Source organism: Embiotoca jacksoni, unplaced genomic scaffold, assembly GCF_022577435.1.
Source record: "Embiotoca jacksoni isolate LCO1_2020_lvr unplaced genomic scaffold, fEmbJac1.0.p SCAF_10, whole genome shotgun sequence".
Classification (NCBI taxonomy): domain Eukaryota; kingdom Metazoa; phylum Chordata; class Actinopteri; family Embiotocidae; genus Embiotoca; species Embiotoca jacksoni.
The window spans coordinates 897,404-910,533 of NW_027185230.1; the positions used below are offsets into that span (position 1 = coordinate 897,404).

The following is a 13,130-nucleotide window of genomic DNA, read 5'->3' on the forward strand; positions in this document are numbered from 1 at the left end:
GTGTGTGTGTGTGTGTGTGTGTGTGTTTGTATTTGCCCCCACACCACCAACCACAGGAAGAGTGGGAGAGAGAGAGAGAGAGGAGAGGTGGACCACGTAGCGGTTAACCTCATGACATCACAAGCGCTGAGATGATTGGCTGACGCCAGAGGCTGGAAGGTTTATAAGCCAACCAGAAGCCTCTCATTCGGCAGAAGCATCACCGAGCAGTGAACAACATCCAGGGAAACCCAGGAGATAAACTAAAGACGAAGCCCGTCTGTGTGTTTCTGCTGCAGCCGCTGAACTCCTGAAGCTTCTTCCAACTGCAAACAAGGTCAGAATGTTTTAATGACAGAAGGAAGATTATGTTTACTGTGTAAAGTGCTCAGCTGGTGTTTATCTGCAGCCCAAGTGGTGTGATCAGAGATGGGAATTCAGGTTAAGGTTTATACAAGCTGCTGGAAGTGGGGTTTTTTTTTTTATCCTGGAGAAAGCAGTTTTCATAAACATACAGTGTGAAAAGCTGAAATGCATTTGTTCCTTTCATGTACCGTATGACTGAAAGTATATGGACACCTCTTTTTGGTCTGGGGTTATTTATCTTGTTTTGGGTTTGACCCCCATTATTGTATGGAATCTTAATAATACAGAATACACTGATATTTTAGACAGTGGTTTGTTTGCTGAGAACACTTTCCTGTTTGAATATCATAATGCGTTCATGAAAAAAATGAGGTCTGTAAAGACATGGTTTTTCCAGTTTTGACCTCATACTATCTAACACCAACTGTACACCTGATCTCTTCACTGACATCAGTGTCGCACCCTGCTAATGTTCTTGTAACAATGTGAGAGAAAATCTCTGCAGCCATGTTTCAAAATCTCGCGGAAAGCCTGAAACCAAAAGAGTAGAGGATGTTTGAGCAGCAGATTAAAGCCTGCGGGTTTTGGAATGACATATCTAATTAGCACATTACAGCTTCATCAGACTGATTTTTACACACCCTTGTAAAACATTATCAGAAGTTAAAAGACAGTGTTTAGCAAACTCACATTAAACCCACAGGAAGGTTTGGTTATCCGCTGTAAAAGCTCTGCAGTTTATTGCAGTCAATTATGAGTTCTTTATTAAGACTTCACAGCCATGATGTCAACCTGAGATCGGTCAGAGGTGAAGCTGGAGTGGCTGTGTGTGATTGGCTAACTATAGTGTCACAGTGACACCAGGGCAAGCAGAGGAAGCTGTGGGCAGTAGGAAACTAACCTCTGGATTATGTGTCACATCACCAACTAAACTCACACACACACACACACACACACACACACACACACACACACACACACACACACACCGATGAACTCTCAGGTCAGTCAAGGGTCTTTTTCGTAGTTTTAGTCCAGCAGGGATTTAAAGTTAAAATAAGTTCTGAATCAAAACTTGAAGCAAAAGACTTTCTCTTTGCCTCTGATAGATTTTCTGCTTTCTGTTCCTCACTAGAAACAAACTGGGTGAGCACTAAGCACATATGAGCCCTGTTCAGTCTGTAAATAACAACATAACAAATGTTTCGAGGCTAACAGTGAAAGTCTGTAACTGCATTTGAGGTCTTTTCTTGATGGTAACTATCAAAGATGTTTTTCTATTCAGTTTAGGCAGTTTGAATGCCTTGAACAAAAACTCAATATCAGAGTGAAATGTTGTGTTTGACCTGCAAGTTCGAGACCTCTGGTATTCTTTAAAATAAGAGCCAGGACGATCCTTGCTTGTGACCTTTGTTGGCAATATCTCCCATCTGTAGGTTTCCTGCCTCTATCTCTAATATGAAGCACATGAGTTTTGAGTAAGGTGAGGATGCTTTCAAACAATGCTATGGGCACTTTCAACTGGATTCAAATGAAGTGCTGTTTAAGACGAAAAATCAGAATCAAAATATTTTGTGTAAGCATCATTTGCCTTTAAAGCAGCAAGCTCTCCTGTGTTTTAAGGTGATTAGCAGGGAGTTTTTTTTTTTTTTTTAAAGCATCTTGGAGAGCTTCTATGGTCCTGGGTGATGGATAAGAATTTTAAAATATCAAGAGCAAAGTGCAGAAATAGTTAAAAAAAAAAAAAAAAACCCAAAAAAACCACTGAGTGCTTCCCAAGGGGCTAGTTTGTCTTTGAGGTACTAGCAGTGCTAGCCTTTTTAGCAACAAAGTTTGAAGAAAACTCTCCACTGGTTGTTTGCAACCTCACAGTCAGGACAAGACTCCAGGAAATCAGTGTTCCCAGTCAAGTCTGGCACAAAGCATCCAATAAAACCACAATGTTATTTTTGCACTTTGCTTTTTGTTCAGAGAAAGAAAATAGATATAGCATGTTTATTATTGAGCTTGGGAAATGCTGGGTTTGTAACATTTTCCCTGTGATTCCCCTTCATATGTTAAGGTAAGTTAATCACCTGGCAGTTTTAGCTTCATAGTTAGCATACAAATATAAGATCTAAACTCAGCAAGAAAGAAACTAAGCTAATCCAAACTCTGACCCTAACCAGACCAGACAAAAATGTCCTCGGTTTCAAGGTCTGAAACTGGGTCCTCACAAAGAAACACACACACACACACACACACACACACACACACACACACACACACACACACACACACACACACACACACACACAATTACAATGCATGCTACTTGTGATGTTGTTTTAACTCCAAAACTCAGTAGTCACTTAGACCAGTCCTCACAAAGATAGACTTCCAAAAATACACATACGGGTACAGTCTTATGGGCGTCTATAATGTTTTGGCTGCGCTGTGGCTTTCCAGTTATAACCTAGTGAATTACACAGTATAGGAAGAGTCCATCATTAAAGATAGAAGCAGGATCTCAGGCTACTCCTCCCGCAGCACAAACACAAAGTAAAGCTTGTTATTGAAAACTAGGCGCAAAGAGAAACAAATAGTATTATATTTCTTAATCTACTGTTAGCAAGGTTTTAAACCGGTACTGAAAAGAGAGGTTAAAAGTTAATCTACTCAACGAATCATGTCATTAGACCAAAACCAACAATGAACAGATCACACTAACACAATTAGTCACACTGCAGCAGCGCATGTTCTTCCATTACCATAAACAGTTTATTTTGGCTCAACCACAAATAATACAAAATGCTGCTGGGAATCCTCACTTCCTCATCCTCATTTATGTCATAGGAACCAATAATTTTGGATTGAAAAGGGAAGGAAGCAGGGTAGGAAGCATTGTAGGAAAATGAGAAAGTATTTAGAGACAGACATATTGTTGGTGGAATTTGTGGATGATATGAAAAACAGAATGAGGTCACGATGTCCGTCAAAAGTCATTTTTTGGGGTTCTTGTTTAGCAATTTCCACGTGTTTCTGTAATATGTTAGTTGAAAAATCCTGAAACAAGACAATAATGTCTTTTATCAGAGGGCATCTGTTTGCAGAAGAAAAACTCATTAAACCAGGATTATTGCTGTAAAGTTTAGACTGTTCATACTTCCTCAGAGAGTCTATTGCATGATAGATGGAAACGTCAGCAAGACTCAGACAGTAGTAACTCTAAACAATGTTGGTTTTCTCCCTTGAATCTTTTCAGCCAAACGCCCACAAACTAATTTAATCTCTGTTTGAATCATACCTGTTATTTTCTCACGTGTTTTGGACCAGAATCAGCCAGAAACCTCCTGTCTCGTAGTTCAAGAAACCATGCTTCAGAACAATGTGATTTTCTCGCTCTGATGACAGAGTAAATGTTTTACTTTATCGAAACAGAGTCTACAAGGACACATAACTGCCCTTTTTGGTCTGTAATTAAGGCCCTAATGACTTCCTGTGACACAAATCCTAGCTAACAGTCATGTGACCATGCAGCCTCCATTTTTAGGAAGGAATGTGGGTGAGAGACTTGCTGAGCTCCTTTTCAGTTTGACATGTCATTGTGTTTCCTGTAAGTTACGGCCTTCCAAAGAGTACTTTGGTGCCAGGCAGGATCTCTGTATGGTGATTAAGCTGTATTGTTTTTTTTGTGTCATATGATAATGTTTTATTGTGTGACTTCAACCTGCATGTTTCTGTTTTTTTCCGCCATCCAGGGACCAAACTGTGACACAATGAAAGTGGCTGTTGTTTTTGTTCTGCTCTTCGCCACAGTCCTCTGTCGGCCAGTGAGTCATCGTTCTCCATCCAGTCATAATTAGGACAAGATAAAATTTGCTGAACTAAAACCATTTCATGTTATGTTACCTTTTTGGTATATGTTTCAACTGATGTTGTTATCTTTACGTTTAAGGCGAGAAAAGCTTCCGACAGTTCGGAGAGCTCTGAAGAAGTGGTGAGTATCTGGAGAGAGGGTGGGGTGAGGGTTAACGGGAATGTCAGAGGGAGAGAGACAGGGAGACGTTCATGATGTTTGTCTTGTTCACAGGTGAAACGACCAGCAGCTCCAGCCCTCACAAAACAGGCACTAGTGGCTTCTCAGGCTCGTGCTGCACCAGTGCAGGTAAAACAAAAAAAAGTTCTGTCATTTTATCAATTTATTGATTTGTTTTGATGCTATGCGGTTTGGTTCAATCTGCTCTCCTCTCCTCTTCATGTTTCAATTTTATTTAATCTTCTTTTTCTCTCCTCTGTTTACCTTTCTAATCTCCTCTCTTGGCTCTTTTCTGTATTTCCTCCTTGCAGTCATGGTTTTCCTTTCGTTCTCATCTTGTTCACTACAGGGAATTAAACACTGCCTTTAGTCATTGCCTGCAGGTGTCTCATAAATATAAACAAGGTGCCTGAGGTATAGGCACCAAAACTACTTTGTTAGGTTAAACAAAAGAGGATGGTTTGGGAACGTGATTTTAATGTTATGTAGGCAACTCACTTTCATTTCTGAAAAATATTCCAAGTTGACTTTTGCTTTCTTACAGACTCAAAAACTGGTCAAGGTTTTGACACTTATTGCCTCAAAGTTTTTGAGACAGTAAGACAGTTGTGTTTTCTTCCAACCACCTCCCAACCTTAATCCTACTCAGACTTTGTCGCTGCTTTTTCTCCATCTTATGACCTCCTTCTTCGACCCAGGTGCCGCCCTCAAATAGCACCTTGGGTGTATCTCTCTTACGCCAATGGCTTTGTCAAAATGGCAGTATTGGACGCCTTGTGACTGAGAACTCGTACCAATGAGCAACTGCCCCTGGTCCCCTGAACCATAAGAACCCCTAAAAGCCCAGGTTTACAGTACGCCAAGGGGATTTATTTTCAAAAACAAATGTAATCAAATGTATTGAACTCTCGGATGTTGCAGAATGCTGTGGCTGCTGCTCCTGCTACTGCCGGGTCAGACGAGAGCACAGAGAGTTCGGACGAGGAAGAGGTGAGTCGTCGAATCAACAATTCAAATCAAATCAGTCATGATTTATCAGGACTGTTAAGCTTGTTAAATAGAGTATTGTGTCTACAGATTACAGTTCTGGGGGAACTTTTCTAATTTTGAGTTGCATTGATTTTTCAGCAGGCGGCAGCTGAGGCTCCAGTAGAGGTGAAATCTGACAGCTTGGACACAGATACAGCCTCAGATACAGCCTCAGATACAGCCTCAGATACAGCCTCAGTCAACAGCAAGGACAGTGAAGACACTGATGATGACGACAATGATGATGAAGCAGAGGAGAGTGTGAGTAAAAACATGCCGGTGCCTTTTCATTTGTTAATTACATTCAGTTTTGAATAATTTAGTTTATTAGTTTCTTATTTTTTCTGGTTACTTTAACTTTATCCAGTTATTTTTCACTCGCACTTTGTGCCAATCAAAATGTATTTAAATGTTTGTGAAACGCAAAGTCAGCCAGTAGGATTGCCAGACACAACAACAGTGAAACTTGGTAGGAATTCTCCATCTGACAGCTCTCTTCTAATTTATGTGTTTCCAGGAAACTGAGGAGGAAGAAGATGACTCGAGCAACAGCTCAGAGTCGGGTGAGTCCTCCTCCCCTACTCCTCCTACCATCATCCCCGTGGTCATCACAGAGGAGCCCGTGGCTGAAACCACCGCAGAGCCCATCGTGCCGACCATCGTCACCGACGCTGATGCAGCCCGCGGCGACAGTCTGGGTGGCTACCCCAGCGACTACAAGTCCATCATCTATGAGGAGGAGAAATCCTACCACAAGATTCCCGGTCCCTACAAGTCCTACGAGTTTGTCGGCACAGGAAAAAAGACAGCCTACGACATGGCCGACGGCAATGAGGTGGACAAGTCACTGAAAGTGTACAAGGTAAAGGTCAGTTCTGTGTTTTCTTAGAAAGTCTTAGAAATACAATCTGCTGTAGGATATAAGCCCATTAAACTGTCCAGTAATTGTAAGGTTATGCCTTCCTTCCATCACACTCAGGGACTGTATGTAAACGTGGACAGAGCTTCTGAGTCTTACAAGTGAGGCCAATGCGAAAGTGCCATAAAGTGTAATAGGGCTGCGAGTCATTTCAGTACCTTTACTTAGACTTCCCTCTCACTTCAGTTGATACATTCACTCTAGCTGCCACCTCAACTTCTTTCAGTATTTCTGTTTAAAATGACACTTTACGGTTTTTCAGTGCTTTAGCTATAGGAACAAATCATTCTTTTGAGAGTTCAAACATCAGCTACAGTTTCCAAATGTTGTAACTTCTATTTTACCTTTTTTTCTCCATTTCACTTTAATATGTACCGTTGACATACACGCATATAAAGAAAACTAATCCTTCTATTTCCCCTCTGACCTCCAGGCTCTTCAGGTCCACTCTGATCTCCTGGAGGAGGACACCAGCACCCCGGAGGTGGAGAGCGAGGGACTGGATGCCTCTTCAGGTACATCTCAGGACCAGGACATCAGCCCCCGCCAGGCCTCCCTTCCAGAGGAGGAGGAGAGCGCTAGCACCAGTGAATCCACCACCAGCGAGAGTGAAAGCAGCAGCACGCCAGAGGAAGAGGAGGAGGAGGAAGACAGCGCCAGCACCAACAGCGACAGCGCCAGCGCCAGCCAGGAGTCCGAGGATGAGGAGAGCAAGAGCAGCGAGGAGGCTACAGCCACGCCCGGAGCTGCCGACAGCGACTCAGATGAGAGTGACAGTTCTGAGAGTGACTCAGACGAGGAGGGGGCGGGACCTGACGCCGTCACTGACATGCCAGTGGTCATCACTGCCAAATAAGCCCACCCACCCAGGAAATGGAGTGAATGGTGGTGTCAGAGTCACATAAAGAGCGCACCGGCATCCATGTGCTAACCCCACTCACGAGCCATTTTCCACTGTATGGTCAAACAGGGACAACCAAGACTTAACTATTATTGTGTTCAGACAGTATTCCTGTGGTTGTTTGTGCATGTTTTTGAAAGCAGAGATGTGTTTCTCTGCGTTTTATTTAAATAAACCAATAACTCCTGCATCTTGTGGTCTAGTTGTCCTGGTAAATGCCATGTTTGATCGTGCAGGGGAAAAGAGGTTAATGTAACTCTGTAGGATGTTGAGAATAATGACTGCTACCTGCAACAGGAGGTTGACTGACCTCATGACCTTTGCCCCCTCCAATTTCTCCGCCGTTACTGCGGCGCACAAGGTCAAAACTGAAAAAATAACAAAGAAACAGTCCACAGTCCTGATAGCTACACCAGCACAACACTGCATATAATCATTAATAACTGCAATATGCAAGCCTGTTGTTTTTTTGTTTCTGAAATGAAGACAGAAAAGTGCAGTTTATTAAAATACTTGTAATCATTTGAGCATAATAAAACTTAAACTTGACATTAAGCCATATGTTTGCTGCCAGTGTGGCTTAGCTTCCTTGCTCGCTAATATGACATTTTGCTGGTGTAGATAAATGGATGTAAACAAAGAGAAACTCATCCAGTCCAGAGTACAATCAGGTGTAGATGCAGTACACACATACACACAACACAGTCCTGTTTATTTGCACAGTTCCTGCCTACACTACATGTTGTTTGTCCCATGTTGTTTACTGTAATGTATCATATTGTACCATTTCCAAAATATGAATAAAGTTCTTTTTCATAAAAAAAAGATGCTGGTTGTTTCTGTTTGTTTTACATTTGTGAGAAGTTACATGGCAGTCAGTGTGGCACAAGCGAGTCATAAAAGGGGGGTCGAAAGAAATTACATTGAACCAAAGTAGAGACTGTAAGCGACCGCAAATTGTTCTAGAAAATTTATTTTTGAAGAAATGTTTTGGGACATTTTCCAAAATAATCGCCAAAAATCAGTGCCATTCATGTCTGTGTGACCAGGAGGCCATTAGCCTAGCTTAGCATAAAGACAGGAAGCATGTGGGAAACACCTGGCTCGTGTTAAAAAATACCAATGTATACCAATGCATCTAAACTCAGTGATAAACATGTTTTTGTCAACCTGTAAAATGAACCGTAACTGTAGTGTAGTACTTAATGGAGAACAGTTTAACCACCACCACTAGCTGCACACTCACATAGCTGTTAAAAGAACACCAATAAACCAGTAAAGAACTGCTAAATTCATTTTGAAAGTACTTCCTTTTATATTTTACTCCATAGTTTATTTTCCATATAAATTCTAACCGAGCACAATGTTAGTTTTGACTTTGCTTTGCAACCTGTTGGGAATAGATACTGTATGTGTGAAGCCAGACAGCAACACCATGATCAGTTTACAGTCTAATCAGTACTGAAAGTCATATTAGATTTTAGTACGATTGTGGTTTATATCAAAGCCCCCTGAATGTGTCAAGTCAGATCCCCTGGTCGTGTGATTTCAGGGCAGAAATGTTTTCTTTACAACCGGCGAGATGAGAGTGAGGAGAATTACCTAGTTTATGTCTAGACTTCATCTCCTCATCTATTTATGTGCTCCTGTCAAACAATGTACAGACACATAAACTGAGTTCAGGCTGATTACAGGCTTCACGTCGTCAGTGCCCCCAGACTGCAGCAGGGAAGCCCCTCAGGCGGAGAGACGAGACAGGTAAACATGTCTTGTTAACGGGTGGTGTTCCTGTCACAACTTTAAGAAATGTTTAGAGTCACAATAAATGCAGGCACCTTAATGTGTGTTTTAATTCATGTGTTATATTAATGTGGTCTGTAATAATTATTAATGAGGACAATTTTACTATTTAGCTATACTTCTAAAAATACTTGGATTATCAAGTTGCAATAAATTGTGTGTTTTATGTTCATTCGTGTGCAGACAGATTATATCTTTATTTATAATCCCTCATGAGGAAGTAAAGACACACTGTAAAAGTTGTCATTATCTTGAGGGAAAATTCAAAGGCAGCGAAAATGTGCATCTGTGGGAGTCTGGTGGTGCAAAACAATGTAGATTATCAAGAATACAACGGTGGTTCTTCATGTGTTTTTTTATTGGAGCCATAGACGATTGCAATTGATTTAAAACATATTCATAATTCTCTCAACCAGATTACCTGCTTTTTGAAAATTGTTATCATGGCTTTCTTTCTCCCTGATTTTAGAAAATTTCTGAATGAATGAAACAGCGCCCCCTGACCAGTCAGTCAATAAACATACCAACACTCCAGTCTTTCCTGGGTTCTCCCATATTTGAAGGGCATCTCTGTTTTTCTTTTTCTCCTCAGGTAATTTCCCTCAAAGATAATTTGTATAATCATCACACAGGGATCCATAAATTCTGCATGCTCGTCTGAAGTTGGCAGATCATCTGTGAAACACAATATACACACACACAATCCATACAGTATTTACAATTTAAACCCAAATACTACTCCAATTTGGCAACCCACAACCCACCTCAAACAGCGGGGGTGCAGCTGCTCTCCGTGCAGACAGGCAGGCAGTCGCCAGCGGTTTGTTACCCCAATGGAGGCTGTGTGCTGGGTAAGGGAGATATTCTGTCATTTCTAACTTTTTCTCTAAGTGATCATTCAACATTTAAATATAGCAAAAATCCTAGATCAGCTTTTGTCTTTGAAATATGGGTATGGTGACGCTGCGGCTATAATATCTGAATTTTAACAGTGCAGAGCACCATCTTGGAAGTGACTGCTGGTTAACATGTAGATTTAATGCGCTGCGCTTAAATCACAGTTTAATAGTCGTCTTGTTGTCTGACAACAGAAACAGAAAAATATGTAAATGAGATCAACTTAACTAGGAAACCGGCAGTACAGTACTTTCAGTACACGTGAGCTCACTCATGCACTGTTGTCATGACTTAACTATTTGAACTCCAAGTATACCGCGCACGACTTCCCGTGAAGTCCATTTGAAATCAGCATTTGTGAAAGCTCCAAGTTCACGAGTTTTGATGTTTTTGCTGACATTTTTAGAAATGGCTGAAGACAGACGTTACCTTTTTTGTGTGCATATAATGCCTTCAAATGGAGCTGGTGAGCTCCAAGTTGAGCTTGACTAAAATTTTAATATAGTCACTTACCATCCAATGAAAAATTTGCTTCATGGGCTCCACAATCTCTGTAAACATCTGCAAACGCATCACAACTTCCTACCTCCCTTAACATGGACTTTTTTCTGGCAGACACAACCCCATTTGAAGGCAGGTTACTTAACAGAGGTGCTGTCAATTATGATGTCACCTTCACTTATCATAAAATCAAATAACTACTTATAGACACTCTCATAAATTAACACTGTCTCATCAGGCTTGAGGGTTCGGGTTTGATTACCTCATGTCAACCACCAGAGGACAATCGAGATGTTTTGCCTTCACTTTTAAAGAGCTGTTATTTTGTCTACTGTATATTTATATACAGTCTATGTGTAACCAAAGGGTGATTGAGTCTGTGCCCCAATGATGTAAGCCCTCGGATTTGTTACAAACTCAACGAACTGTGAATCTGTGGCGACATTCATGGAAAAAAAAAAAAATCACACAAGGGGCACAAAGTTAGTGACCTGTTTACTGTCAACCAGCAGTGGTTGTTCTGTGGGTAGGCAGAGCGTTTTATTTGGAGATTGTGAAATTAGAACTTTTTAGTCAGAAACTTCATCTGATTACCCCCTAAAGTTGGATTTCTGACTCTGAAAGTTGAAGAACCTCACCAATGCTGCACTGCTAATTCACACTTCTCTCTTATTTGTGTTTCATTAATAAAATGTGTAATATTGTAAAGTCTTGCTGTAAGGACTTTAATGTGTTAAGTGCCATGAAATAACCTATGTTGTGATTTGGCGCTATATAAATAAAGTTGAATTGAATTGAATAGAATTAAATCAGTCGTACACACTACTGTCCACCTTCTACCTGTGGACATGCTGCTACATTATTAGTATGTGCTTTTCCATGTTGTTGTACTGGAACGTGGTCAACTCGAGACAAACATCATTCCGAGCTTCAGCTTCCGACTTCGAAGATAAATGGAAAGGCAGCATTATTGACATCACGGTGACACTGTTTGGATCTGTGGGAAGTGAAGTCCAAAAACTTTGTGTAAAATACTGTTGATTAACAAAGGTGCTGCCAAACAGAGATCATCAAGCTTGTTCCTTAAATATTCACTGTGGAGCAACTTGTGATGTACAAGTAAGTTATGTTGATTGAATAAACTTTGGTTGTCTTGATTTCTCACACAGGCTCATTATAAGGAACACGTTGTTCCAGATAAGGACGTGAATGTGTCCTTGGCTTGATTCTGCTTAATAGAGCGTCAGCCAGGCTGTCTCCAGTCTGTCTCCAGTCTGAGTATAATCAACACTCATCTTGGACAGTTAGTTCATGGGGTTGCGGTGCCCTCACGGGACCTTTACCCAACACCCAGGGAATCAGAGGAGTCAGAGTATGTCAGATCTAAACAATAGGATTTCCCTGACACTAATTCAAATTTCTCTCTTTTTTTATATGGTGTTTTTTGCTCTGTTGCCTGCTAACGTGTGATTTGTATAGTGATATATTGTATAGTTGGAGGTGAGATTTGTTTTTTGTAGCCTAAATGAGACTACCGTTGGCCTTCTTGGCTACTTGGTGATGTACTTGGTGTGATACTTCTGCTATAACGTCTATATTGTTGTTGTTTGTCACAAGATTCCCAAAAAGATTCAGAATGAACTTGGTGCTGTTTTTGCTCTTTTCCAAATGTGAATGATGACCATCTGGAGGGATTCAAAGCTTTATGTTCCACTAATACAAGCAGAATATGTTGTCAAACTTTATGGCTGTACTAAAAAATGGTAATAGAAAAAATACAAATGAAAAAAATTGAAGATAAAAGGTAGAAGTTAAAACTGTAATATGTCCCCATGTCCCAATTATAAGACTTTCAATAACTTCTTTGTTAAACTTTGGGCTGTTCAAAAGTATAAACCAGCTCCAGATGATGAAGAAAGCAGATCAGTGCTTTGATCTGATCTCTTTTTCAGTTTCAAAAGTCAAACAGTCCTGTAGGAACTTTGAGGTTTAAGAACTCGTGTTCCTGAACAGGTTTTTAGTGTTGCAGGAAGTCCTGATCCTGTCAGGGTTGTTGTAAATCCCTGCGGCCCTCATCTTCACCTCTGCATCATCCCAAATCTTAAGGGAGGGGTGCCCGAGCCTCACCCTTATGTAGAGACTAACAGAATAATAAAAGGATAATAGGCTAATTGTGATTACTGTAGTCATCCATGAATCATCCATGAGTGGGATGTGAGATGTGAAGAACAGATCAATAAATCAAGTCTTTAAAAACAGTCATTTGTTGTGAGCAGAACGATGTTGAGCTGCCAAACTGTCAAGAAAAAGAAAAGAAAAACATCATTTCAGACTTTAATGGACCTCCCACAGTTTCTCTGCTGGAGCGCTGGAGTAGAGCGTCTCCAATTGTAAAACACTTTGTTGACATAAACTGAGCTGTAGTCATGGACTGGATGCCACTGAGGGTTGGTCTATGTTTCCTGGTCAACATTTTTATGTTTACTGATAACTATGAAGCAAACCCATTTTTACAGAATTCACTGCATTTCTTCTTCTCCTTACATATAACCAGGCGTTCTGTATTTTCTCTGTCTTTTATTTGCACGCCACAAGAAAAATATATTATTATGTCAAAAAAATTCATAGGTGATAGTTAGAACGTCATTCCAAAACCATGGGTATTAATCTGCTGCTATAACAACCATAACTCTCCCAGGAAGACTTTCCACAAGAATCTG

At 40.7% G+C, this 13,130-nt stretch overlaps 1 protein-coding gene across 1 annotated transcript; it reads left to right on the plus strand.

Moving 5' to 3' along the window:
• The first annotated feature begins 264 nt into the window (after positions 1 to 264).
• On the plus strand, positions 265 to 7,990 carry spp1 (secreted phosphoprotein 1). The gene is made up of 8 exons (XM_069159221.1): positions 265 to 316; positions 4,086 to 4,157; positions 4,283 to 4,324; positions 4,418 to 4,492; positions 5,285 to 5,353; positions 5,492 to 5,653; positions 5,910 to 6,254; positions 6,745 to 7,990. Exons 2-8 carry the CDS (start codon positions 4,104 to 4,106, stop codon positions 7,165 to 7,167), a joined length of 1,170 nt encoding a protein of 389 aa, XP_069015322.1. The 5' UTR covers positions 265 to 316; positions 4,086 to 4,103; the 3' UTR covers positions 7,168 to 7,990.
• Positions 7,991 to 13,130: the final 5,140 nt, after the last annotated feature.

Coding starts and splice junctions, on each gene's coding strand:
- spp1 (XM_069159221.1), top strand. CDS start 4,104: ATGAAAGTGGCTGTTGTTTTTGTTCTGCTCTTCGCCACAGTCCTCTGT. Junction 4,325..4,417: donor CGGAGAGCTCTGAAGAAGTG/GTGAGTATCTGG, acceptor TCTTGTTCACAG/GTGAAACGACCAGCAGCTCC. Junction 6,255..6,744: donor AGTCACTGAAAGTGTACAAG/GTAAAGGTCAGT, acceptor TCTGACCTCCAG/GCTCTTCAGGTCCACTCTGA.